The 13,121-nt window shown below is 33.0% G+C and overlaps 1 protein-coding gene and 1 long non-coding RNA gene across 2 annotated transcripts; one reads left to right on the top strand and one right to left on the bottom strand.

The window, feature by feature from the left end:
* The first annotated feature begins 4,778 nt into the window (after positions 1-4,778).
* LOC145728963 (uncharacterized) lies at positions 4,779-5,587 on the top strand. The gene is made up of 3 exons (XR_014178211.1): positions 4,779-4,992; positions 5,126-5,270; positions 5,368-5,587. It is a non-coding gene; the product is annotated as an uncharacterized LOC145728963 (long non-coding RNA).
* A 4,443-nt stretch (positions 5,588-10,030) lies between these two features.
* On the bottom strand, positions 10,031-11,229 carry LOC145729041 (trypsin-7-like). The gene is made up of 2 exons (XM_081979649.1): positions 11,071-11,229; positions 10,031-10,861 (listed from the first exon to the last, which is right to left on the bottom strand). Exons 1-2 carry the CDS (start codon positions 11,114-11,116, stop codon positions 10,104-10,106), a joined length of 804 nt encoding a protein of 267 aa, XP_081835775.1. The 5' UTR covers positions 11,117-11,229; the 3' UTR covers positions 10,031-10,103.
* Positions 11,230-13,121: the final 1,892 nt, after the last annotated feature.

A 13,121-nucleotide genomic window follows, 5' to 3' on the forward strand; every position in this document is an offset into this window, starting at 1 on the left:
ATTTCGAGCCTTTCAGGGTTTGGAAATGTGTACATTGCATCTAAATTGGCTTGATAGTCAAATTTATAGTCTTTCAAGAAAATTTTCAAGTAAATTAGAGAATTTTTAAGTCAATTTCGAGCCTTTCAGGGTTTGTAAATGTGTATATAGCATTGAAATTGGCTTGATAGTCAAATTTGTGTCTTTCAAGAAAATTTTCAAGTGAATTAGTAAATTTTTAAGTCAATTTCGAGCCTTTCAGGGTTTGTAAATGTGTATATAGCATTGAAATTGGCTTGATAGTCAAATTTGTAGTCTTTCAAGACAGTTTTCAAAGTTTCCAAGTAAATCAGTGAGATTCCAAGTAAATTTTTGGTCTTTTAGGCTTCGGAAATGTGTACATAACGTCCAAATTGGTCACATTTATGGTGTTTCAAGACAATTTGGTCACATCTATGGTGTTTCAAGACAACTTTCAAAGTTTCTAAGTAAATCAGTGAATTTTTAAGTTAATTTTGAGTCTCTCAGGGTTTGGAAATGTGTACATAGCATTGAAACTAGCTTGATAGTCAAATTTATAGACGTTCTAGACAGTTTTCAAAGTTTCCAAGTAAATCAGTGAGTTTCTAAGTCAATTTTGACTATTTCAAGCTTTGGAAATGTGTACTAGGCATCCAAATTGATCACATTTATGGGGTTTCAAGACAATTTTCAAAGTTTACAAGTAAATCAGTGAACTTTGAGTCTCTCAAGGTTTGAAAATGTGTACATAGCATTGAAATTAGCTTGATAGTCAAATTTATAGTCTTTCTAGACAGTTTTCAAACTCTCCAAGTAAATCAGTGAGTTTCTAAGTCAATTTTGACTATTTCAAGCTTTGAAAATGTGTACTAGGCATCCAAATTGGTCACATTTATAGTGTTTCAAGACAATTTTCAAAGTTTCCAAGTAAATCAGTGAAATTTTAAGTACATTTTTGGTCTTTCACGCTTTGGAAATGTGTATATAGTATCCAAATTTGTCACATTTATGGTGTTTCAAGACAACTTTCAAAGTTTCTAAGTAAATCAGTGAATTTTTAAGTTAATTTTGAGTCTCTCAGGGTTTGGAAATGTGTACATAGCATTGAAATTAGCTTGATAGTCAAATTTATAGTCTTTCTAGACAGTTTTCAAACTCTCCAAGTAAATCAGTGAGTTTCTAAGTCAATTTTGACTATTTCAAGCTTTGAAAATGTGTACTAGGCATCCAAATTGGTCACATTTATAGTGTTTCAAGACAATTTTCAAAGTTTCCAAGTAAATCAGTGAAATTTTAAGTACATTTTTGGTCTTTCACGCTTTGGAAATGTGTATATAGTATCCAAATTTGTCACATTTATGGTGTTTCAAGACAACTTTCAAAGTTTCTAAGTAAATCAGTGAATTTTTAAGTTAATTTTGAGTCTCTCAGGGTTTGGAAATGTGTACATAGCATTGAAATTAGCTTGATAGTCAAATTTATAGTCTTTCTAGACAGTTTTCAAACGCTCCAAGTAAATCAGTGAGTTTCTAAGTCAATTTTGACTATTTCAAGCTTTGGAAATGTGTACTAGGCATCCAAATTGGTCACATTTATAGTGTTTCAAGACAATTTTCAAAGTTTCCAAGTAAATCAGTGAAATTTTAAGTACATTTTTGATCTTTCAGGCTTTGGAAATGTGTACATAGCATTGAAATTGGCTTGATAGTCAAATTTATAGTCTTTCTAGACAGTTTTCAAACTTGCCAAGTAAATCAGTGAGTTTCTAAGTCAATTTTAAGTCTTTCAGGGTTTAGAAACGTGTACAAAGTATTGAAATTAACTTGATAGTCACTGAAATTTGCATTTACTCAGTGGCACAAACCTAAATAACAGTTTCATACTTGTTGGCAAAATAACTGAAAGCCTGGTATTATTTGCTTTTGAAGTTAAGTTTGAGGTTTTTACCTGAAATTTTACTATTATACATTCAGCGACAAAAATGTCAAAAAAAAAACAAAAATCCACTTTAAAAACGTAAAAGTCAACTTTGAAGGTTACTGTGTAAGGTTTTGACTTGAATTCCATCACTTTCAGCTTAAAAACAAATTTACAAACTTTTTTAAAAAAACTTGTAGGTTAATAAGTATTTTTAAATCAGGTTTCAAGTATAGTCACAGAAATTCTGACTCTAAATCTAAATAGTTTGTAAATTTGATATTTGAAAGTAAGTCTTTTTAACTGTTTTCATGTGAAGTTTCCCACTAAAAGCCTGGAATTCATTTGACTGAGAAACTTTCTTTTATAGAATTTTTTCTTTCTTTATTAGAACTAAATCACAGCACAGTGGGTAGTTTGTAATTGGTCAAAAAAAGTAGCTTTTAGCTTGTTGCTTTTTCTGGGCCAATCACAAACTACAAACAGCTACTAACTTACTATAAAACCGTGAAAGTTGAATAATAAAACCATTAACCTAGATTTTGTAAATTCAGGATTAAGCTGAGAGTGTTTCAGGATTAAGTTAAAAAAACAGCTTTAATTTTAACGTTTTTATGCATCTCTAACTTTGTTATATAAACTTTCAATTTCTGTCAGAACTAGAATAGAACAGAGTGATACGCCTATGAAACATTTTGATTATCTTATTTAAAATGATCTACTGACAGAGATGAAAACAGAACGAAATAAAGTCATCGTCGTGACTTGCAATAATTAAATCGCCTCGTAACTTAAGCTTCAGTTATGCAAGCAATAGTAGAATGCCGAGTGGAATGGTAAAGTGTACTCACAGCAATGTTCCGAAAACGAGCATAAATTGCTACGAGATCAAACAAAACTTACATTTATAAATGGGAATCGTAATATTACCCTTTTCGTCTAGTTTGCGCTGCTGGCTTTAAGAGTTATTCAATTCCTTTGATGTTAGAATAACCTATAGCAAGAATTTATTCGTTTTTAAGGAACAGAGAATGTCTTGAAATTGTTCATTTGTTCAGTTCAAAGTAATTTCTTTATGATCGGATTGGATTAAAATTGTTTGAAGTTTTGATTGCCTAAAACTTTCCAAATGGATGAACTAATTTTATTAAAAAGCATTGAATACTAGATTATTGTATATTTTAGTGTATCACTTAGCTAGAACTTAATTAGTATTTTTGCAACTTTTACGTCACTAGAATTGACTTTTTGTATATACGCTTAGAACGTGACCAATATTGCCAAGTCAAAATATTTAATGATGGTAGAATAATCAGTCAAAAAACTGTAGATAACGGTAGATCAAAACAAATTCATTCATTTTACATTATTAATTAATAATATAATTGCACATTAATCATTCATTCTTGCTATAAATAATGTAAAACCGTACTTCAAAAATAGAGATTTTTAAATTTTTTTATTAATAATTGTTTCCTAAGTTTTGTCCTTAGTGATGGATATCACGTGGTTTTAAAGGATAATTTAGCTAAACAGTCCATAGTCAAATTCATAAATCTCAAAAACACTCTTTATATCGAATACTGCAAGAAAACTTTTCTAAACCCTGATTTTTGCAACTTTAGAGCATAGTTCGACAGTTTTGACGTTAATGACAGTTGTCACGTGATTTTAGAACACTATTCAGCTACACGGTCACGTGACAATTGTCAAAATAACTGTCATAAATCTCAAAAACACGGTTTATATCAAATACTACAAGAAAACGTTTTCAAACCCTAATTTTTGCAACTTTAGAGCATACTTTGACAGTTTTGACATTAATGACAGTTGCCACGTGATTTTAGAACACTATTCAGCTAGACAGTCACGTGACAATTTCCAAAATAACTGTCCTAAATCTCAAAAACACGCTTTATATCAAATACTACAAGAAAACGTTCCTAAACCCTGATTTTGGCAACTTTAGAGCATAGTTTGACAGTTTTGACGTTAATGACACTTGACACGTGATTGTACAACACTATTTAGCTAGATGCTCAAGTGACAATTGCCAAAATAACTGTCATAAATCTCAAAAACACGGTTTATATCAAATACTACAAGAAAACGTTTCTAAACACTGATAGTTGTAACTTTAGAGCATAGTTTGACGGTTTTGACGTTAGTGACAGTTGTCACGTGTTTGCAGAACATTATTTAGTTAGCTGGTCACGTGACAATTTCCTAAATAACTGTCATAAATCTCAAAAACACGCTTTATATCAAATACTACAAGAAAACGTTTCTAAACCCTGATTTTTTCAACTTTAGATCATAGTTTGACAGTTTTGACGTTAATGACAGTTGTCACGTGATTGTAGAGCACTATTTAGCTAGAAGGTCATGTGACAATCGTCAAAATAACTGTCATAAATCTCAAAAACATGTTTTATATCAAATACTATAAAAAAACGTTTCTAAACCCTGAATTTTGTAACTTTAGAGCATTGTTTGACAATTTTGACGTTAGTGACAGTTGTCACGTGATTGTAGAACACTATTTACCTAGACGGTCACGAGACAATTGTCATAAATCTCAAAAAATCGTCTTGCTTCGAAAACTGTGTTAAAAGGTAATTCTTGCTAATTCTAGTCAAATTTTGACATTAGGGAGAGACATCACGTGGTTTTAGAGGATAATTTGGAGTAAAGAAACGACTGTTTTAAGCGCATCAAAAACGGTAGATATACCCTTATAACGGTAGAAGTGGCAACATTGAACGTGACAGAAAACTTGATAATGGCAGGTTCCTGTCACCTTTCTCTTGATAACTCCCTTCCCTCGTTGCAAGAATAGGCACCCAGGTTAGAACGTTTCCTTCCGTTCTCTCCCTTATATTTGTTTAGAATCTCATAAACTGTAAGGGCCATTTCAGTGTCTTCCGTAAACCCTAAATAATACAAACAGCAGCATTTACGACACCCAAAACTCCTTGAAACAAGTGTGTATAAAAAAGGGCCTCTTGTTTTGGTGCGATATCGTTTCGGAAACGTATTACCGGCAGTAAAATAAAACGTAAATTTCCAAAGGAGGTAAGCGAGGAAGCTTTGGTCCTTATTTACAGTAGGCATTAACATAAACAGTACAAAATAAAGTCGGGATTTCTTTGAGACAGTTTCTGACTGCATATATGCGCTATCAAAAGTAAATGTTGTGTGTTTCTAGGCGAAGGAAAACCCTTGCACTTGCTCGGATATAATGAGAAAATTATGTTATCGGCAAGTTCTAGTTTAGAAAGTTTCAGCCAGGAAACGACTTTTCTTATTATCGCTATTGGGAAGATGAGGAAAACGTTTTTGATGCCAGAAAGGTGAACTAAATTTAATCAAATCGTACGCTCTTGAAACAAATACCATGGCTTTGCGTAGTCGATCTCTGGAATTGATTAAAAACCATTCATTCCACAGATCCAGGGAAAGAATCCGTCCTTTTTCGGGCTGGTAATTGAACAATTTTTCTTTTCCCGACGTTCCTGACGTTTGATTTAAGGTATTGATATTCGATTTTATTAACCTGGAGAATGTATAATAATAAGAATTGTCCGTGGTTGCCTTAATTGTCCATGTAAGTGAGTATTAATTCAGAGATATCAACAGTTAGCTAAGACGAAAACCTTATTTTACTTGCAGAATATTTTATTTGTATAAAAGTATTTAAATATAGAATTATTGTCATATTGACAGGTAGTGTCTTAAATCGTAAAATTATTTTGAAAAGTGTTCAGTTCAGTGTCAGAATCAGAATATCAGATAATACGATGGGGTATTCATTTGAAATAAAAAAACTGTGTGCTATGTAACTTTTTTGATCCACCCGGTATATTAAAAAAATAAATTCTGCGCAAGGTCGTAGACTGTAATTTTCGTATTTGACGTAAGTGTCACTAAACTTTGATTAAATATTTTTTTTCTTCTTTTTTAGAAAATGGTTTGGTTGTTTGGCTGCATCATGTTTTTTCCACAATTTCATCGTCCGTTGAATGACGTTTGACAGATTTTATGTGCATCTGACAGTTGTCACGTGATCTTAGATTACGTCCGACATAAACAACTGCGTGACAAATGTCAAAACCCGTTCCATAAACCTCAAAAATGAAGCTGATAGTAGTGGCACATATTAAATAGCTTTTCAGCATAACGTTCAGTAAGTTTTGACATCTTTGACATTTATAGGCCGGTGTGTCATTTCTGTCAAATTTAGGGTTAGCTTTTGATTGATTCGTTTCTTAGTAATGTGTGTAGTTTCATAATATTTGACAGACTTGTAAACTGTCACGTGACACTAAATTTTGTTCCTGTCTGCGCAAAAAATATCAAAATCCCGCTTAGAAAGGTATAAATACGGGTTATCTAATACTTTGACAGTAGCGAAATGCACTTAAAGCTTTATTTTGTTACTAAAGCGTTAAGTAACGGATTGACTAAATTTTGACAGTTGTGACATATTTGACAGTGGTTACGTGACACAAAACTAGGTTCTAAACTGTCACTTACGTTACAACCAATCGAATCCGTTCCATAAACCTATAAAACACTTTATGCATAATGGTTTTCTCTGCAACCAGATATCTTATTTATTTAGACAGTTTTGACGTATCTGACAGTTGATTCTGTAAATAAACCGGTGTGTCATAACTGTCAAAATTGGGGCTAGGAAACTATAAATCATTTTTATTGTAACATTTTTGATTTTAAAAATTGGTTTTCAGTATTTTATTTTACATACATTTTTAAATAAGTTTTGACATTTTTGACACACAGGCAGTATGAACGTTTCTGACAGTTGACGTCTTAAATACACCGATTTGTCAAAACTGTCAAAATCGAGGTTATCAGACTATAAAGCAATTTTAGTATAACATTTTTTATATTTAAAAAAAAATTATTTATTTAAAAACGTGTCTATAGCATTAAACGACGGTTTTACTGAATTTTGACTGTTGTGATGTATTTGACAGTTCAGTCACGTGACACAAAACTAGGCCTTCAACTGTCACTTACGTCACTGTTCAAATCCAGTCCATAAACCTATAAAACTCCACTTACATAACGCATTTCTTATTTTGCATAAATTCTTGAATGAGTTTTGACATTTATACAGGCATAGACAGTTTTGACGTATCTGACAGTTGACGTATTAAATAATGTATAGTTTTATGAGTTTTGACAGTTTTGGCAACTGTCACGTGACATAAAACTTTGTCCCTGTTTGCGGAAAAAAAAATGTCAAAATTTCGTTCAGGAAAATATAAATACGAGTAATACTAGTATTTTAAAAAAGTTTAGAGCTTCATATTAGTGAAGGGTTTACTAAACTTTGACAGTTGTCACATGATCACAACAGTTCCAGTGCATAAACTTATAAAACTATTAATAATTAAAAAAAAATTATTAATAATTGATTTATATTTATATTATTGTCAAAAACCTTATCTTAATTTAGGATCTCTAGTATAAGTAATATGTCAGATTTCAAATTTAGAAAAATCAGTTTGTAAAAGTTTGAACCGTAGTTCATATTGGACTTCTTAACTTTGTTGAAGTTTAAGAGAACCGATAAGTTTCCAGTTGTTTCGAAAGTATTAGGAAGGATTTTAAAGTTCCAAGTCAGCACACTAACTCTTTATTATTTCTAGGCGCAGGAGATGGTAATTTTCGTAAAAGTCATTTAATAAAGTCAAATTATTTAAATTTGTTAGTTGGTAAGGTCGTAGAACACTCACAGTAATACTTATTATTATGAGTAGCTTTGTGTATGTTTCCAAAGGGCTTTCAGGAGTTATCAAATAATTTACATGTTTACTTACTGTCCTTTTGAGCAAATTTGCATTTTGGAGTATAGTTGAAATGTAATGAAAATTTCTAGAGAAGTAGTTTTGACTTAAAAACTTAATTACACCACCAAACTTTTGTGCTGGTTTTGATTACTTCCACCTTCAAGTTTAATTTAGAGATTTAAATTTGCCATCTCGATGCAAAGGTAAGTAACCATAGACCTAATAGAGCATCTCAACGTAATCCTTTAGCAAAGAAAATCCATTACGTCAACGACATTTTCCACCAATGAGCTTATTCCATTCCAATTAATTGAAAGGTTCCGCAAACGCTTCCTAATAACGGCGCTGTCGTATTTTCTTTTGATTCTCTCGGGCTTTTTCTCTTCCGATGGGGAGGATTTAGAGGTCTTTAACGGGGTCGGCTATTTCGCGTGGTCAAAATAAACGGCCCATCTATTTCGGTTTTAATCGGATTTGCCCTTTTTCTCGGATCAGTTCCGGTCCGAATTAAGACAAAAGCGCACCCGCCAATATTTTTTTAGAAAACGCTTCTGTTTCAGACTAAAAAAAAACTGTGCCAAGAACGACGTTAAATCCCCAGAAAACATGGAGATTAAACGGAAAAACCCAATTTTATATAAGTTGGGAGAGAAAGTCTGGAATTAACCGAACCACGGCCATTCTGGCTATAAAACGTGTTCTGGCATGTCTGGAGGAAATTAGACGTTTTCTTTTATGGACCAGGATGTTTGTTAATAAATTTTTTTGCCAGATAAACGGTTGAACAACTTGCCAAAGATAGCGTGGTTTTGCCACTTCACCTAGTTCAATATAAGGCGATAAGGTCGCATTGCTCCGGACTTTTAGACAGGACTGCCAAATGTATTTCGTGAGCTGAATGGAATAACTTTCTTCGGGGATAATACAAACTTTACGTTTTCCTAGCTTGCACCAAGCGAGAGAAACTCGACATGATTTAACGGGAGAATGCAGCAAAAAGTAATTTGTAAACTATAAGAAAGTTTGTTATTTATTGTGTGGTTAGGTTAGGACTATAGAAAAAGTTTCTCATCAATAATCCCAATAAGTAGCACTTTTGACTCTAACAGTAGATACTAAGAATAAAAATGTTTACTAAAGTTTAGAGGTTTTAAAAACCGCTACAAAGCTTTTTAAAATCGACGTTACAGCTTATTTTAAACTTTTAAACAACAGGTTTTATAGCATCCGTGGTTAGGGTACTTATAAAGCCGTTTTAAAACCATTTAGAGCCGTTCAAGATTAGTTACTCTTAAATGGGAAGTAGATACACTCATTGATTATACACGTAGAATATGTAAAGTATTTAATGTTTTATACATGAATATTATAATTTTTTTTTATATTTTACCTATTACTTTCAAATGTGGTACTCAGGGGTTATTTGAGATACGATTTTTAGAGTTAGAAAGTTACAGGGGGCTTTACAGTGTACTTCTGTAGGTTTTAAGTGACCGTAACTTTTTTCTCGGTGTAATTTTCTTATTTATTTTTTAAGAAAATGATGTTTTAAACAGCAAAACAGGAACTCCTGCTAAGAACCGCTAATGTAAACCATTGTCCACTTATTTCGGTTTTTAGGGTTCCATACTGTAACGAAATACCTGAAATTTGTCATACCAAGAAGAGTCATAGAAAGAATCAAACCAGATGATAAACAGAAACAACAACCTAACCCCAATTTTAATCAGACAAAAAGTGACGATATTGACGTATAATATGTCATACTTGTCATGTCATTCTTAGAAAATATTATACACATTTTATTCATTTTTCATGTATGATACATAATTCTATAATGAAATGTATTATATTATTTTATACATACATTTACCCATCTCTACTCTAAGTAAATGCTCTGCAAAGAATAGAACCATCAGACAATATTTACTGTTACAGCCAATAAACTTCTTGACAGATTTAAAATAAATTAGAGATGTTTTAAAACAAATTTTGATATAAAGAAAATTTAAAAATTTAAAGAGAAATATAAAGAAATAAAAGCGGATAATGTGAGGTTATGGCAATCTAACCTAAGAAACGGATTTAGGGTGAAATTCTGTCAATTATTTTCTTGTTTGGTGTGGAATGTGAAAAATTTAATTATGAATAAACTTTGATAAATTATTAATATTTAGATTAAATGAAATAATTAAAAAAAAAAACATAAAAAAATCCATCTTTCCGACATTTTGTTTTTGGAATGCATTGTCTCTGAAAAGGACATTTAGGATTGAATAAGATGAACACTGATATAATGATTTCAAAATAGATTTATTACCGACATCATTAAAAACAAAAACATATTATATTGATTTACTCCAAGAATTATACTCCAGAGTTGTCCCTGATCCAGTTCCTGAAGATGGGAGTGAAAGCGTACACACCTGGATAACCAGGCCTGGCGCAACCAGCTCCGAAAGACACGATACCAGCCAATTCACCATCAATCACGTATGGGCCACCAGAGTCACCTTGGCAGGCGTCACGACCTCCTTCAGGGAACCCAGCGCACAAGGTCCTGGGAGTGATGAGAGAACCGTAGGCGTTACGGCAGGTAGCTTCGTCCACAACAGGAACATCAACGCGCATCAACTGAACGGTACCGGCGCCGTTTTCAGTGGTGGTGCCCCATCCGGAAACGGTACCCATTTCTCCGCTTTGGTAGGTCTTCTCAAGGGCGGGCAGAGCAATGGTGGAAGCAGGGACACCCAATTGGATGGCGTCTTCAGCAAGGATTAGGACAGCAATGTCATAGTCCAAGTTATTGTATTGTTCGTGGAAGATGATTTGGCTGACGGCAATACGAAGTCCTCCGGTGTTGTGGAGGCTGGATCCAGCACGAATGTTCAGAGCGGTCACTTGGGGGATGACACTGGGTACGACACAGTGAGCAGCGGTGACGATTACTCTGGCGGAAACGATTGAACCTCCACAAATTTGAGCTCCGTTACGAAGAAGAGCCACTTGCCATGGCAAGTCTTCGATATTGGCGGGTTCACCACCTACAATCCTACCACCAATAGTGGGGTGGATGTGCAAAAGGGTTTGGTTGTAGGGGCCGAACTGGTCTATGCTGGGAGCAGCTGCAAAAAAAAATTATATCTGCACAAAAGATTTTTGCAAAATTATGCAACTTTAAGGAGAGAACATAAAAAGTACCAAAAACGCAACAGAATATTACAAAGAAAGATCAAGGAAGCGAAACAGAAAGAGGTGTCAAGAAACTGAAGAACTACAAAGTAAATAAAATGAATTTAACGTACTCAAATTGATGAAGATAATGAAAACTTACCAGAAGCCAAGCCAACGGCAGCCAAAAAGAGAAGGATTCCGTTCATTTTGTCACCTCGGTGGATAACCCAAACATTGGTTCCAATGAATTTTTGCGTATTATTTATATACACTAAAACAATCTTGATTATTCCAGTTAATGGGAAATTAAGAATTAAGTAAACCAAAATTAAGATTACAGTTAATTCGAGTAAGGAATTTTGCCGCTTTTAATCTCCCCTTTATCCGTCGTCGATGGATCTTGTCGTTTAGTTTCAAGCTAATCGACACAAAGATGATACTAATTATTAGAAAAACCTTAGATTCCACTTCAAAATAACAGAATAATATCGTAATAAGGTTTTTCTAGTACAGATACTTTTTCCTGAGATTTAGTCTGCTAGAACAAATTCTGGGGCAGAAAGAATGAAACATCATGGACAATGAAAAAATGTGTGCTTCTGTGTGTTCTTTTAGTTGCATCACAGTTTTTCCACGTTAATAATGGGCCTATCCCACAAATAATCAGTTTTTATTATTTGGAATAGAAAGTATGAATAATTGTTTCGCAGGCAGTATGACGTAGCTAACTTTAGACTTTTAACAATGCTGTTGCCAACTTTTGTCTTTTAAAAAAAGTTGCCAAATTACAGAAATATTTCTGAGATATTTTTTAGGTTTTTTTAAGTTTTGCTTTAATTCTGCTTTCTTATATTTTGCATTGTCCACTTTTAAATGCTATTATCACGTCTACTCAGCATTGATTTGCTCATCTTAAAACAAACAGATTTTTGTCTTTTTAGAACAACTTTAGAACAGTCTTTTATAGCTATAAATTTTAACTGATTGTAGAACGACAGTTATTTTGCCAATTGTCACGTGACCGTCTAGCTAAATAGTGTTATACAATCACGTGACAACTGCCACTAACGTCAAAACTGTCAAACTATGCTCTAAAGCTGCAAAAATTAGAGTTTAGAAACGTTTTCTTGCAGTATTCGATATAAAACGTGTTTCTGAGAATTATGGCAGTTATTTTGCCAACTGTCACGTGACCGTCCAGATAAATAGTGTTCTACAATCACGGGACAACTGTCACTAACGTCAAAACTGTCATATCATGCTCAAAAGTTGCAAAAATCAGGATTTGGCAACGTTTTCTTATAGTATTTGATATAAAACGTGTTTCTGGGAATTATGACAGTTATATTGACAATTATCACGTGACTGTCCAGCTAAATAGTGTTCTAAGTGTTCTACAATCACGTGAAAACTCTCACCAATGTCAAAACTGTCAAACTGTGCTCTAAAGTTGCAAAAATCAGGGTTTAGAAACGTTTTCTTGCAGTATTTGATATAAAACGTGTTTCTGAGAATTATGACAGTTATTTTGACAATTATCACGTGACCGTCCAGCTAAATAGTGTTCTACAATCACGTGAAAACTCTCACTAACGTCAAAACTGTCAAACTGTGCTCAAAAGTTGCAAAAATCAGGGTTTAGAAACGTTTTCTTGCAGTATTTGATATAAAACGTGTTTCTGAGAATTATGACTGTTATTTTGCCAGTTGTCACGTGACCGTCTAGCTAAATAGTGTTCCCCAATCACGTGACAACTATCACTAACGTCAAAACTGTCAAACTGTGCTCAAAAGTTGCAAAAATCAGGATTTCGAAACGTTTTCTTGCAGTATTCGATATAAAGAGTGTTTTTGATATTTATTAGTTTTGATAATAGTCACGTGACTGCCTAGCTAAATTATTCTTTAAAACCACATGATATCTGTCACTATTGTCAAAACAATTTTCAATGGAAAAATTAAAAAAACTCTATTTTTTAGTACGGCTTTTATAGTAAGAATCAATGATTAAAATTTTTGTATAATAATGTAAAATTATTGAATTTATTTTGATCTACCGTTATCTGTTTTTTGACTGATATTCTACCGCCATTAAATATTTTGACTTGGCAACACAGTTCAAAACTAGAGCATTGCTGTACTATTTTAGTAACGTTTGTTAGAGAAGGATACACATACACTTGCTGGAAAACGTTGCCAAAAGCATCAAAA

Source organism: Ips typographus, linkage group LG5, assembly GCF_016097725.1.
Source record: "Ips typographus isolate SLU linkage group LG5, UJ_Ityp_2.0, whole genome shotgun sequence".
In the NCBI taxonomy this organism is placed as follows: Eukaryota; Metazoa; Arthropoda; class Insecta; order Coleoptera; family Curculionidae; genus Ips; species Ips typographus.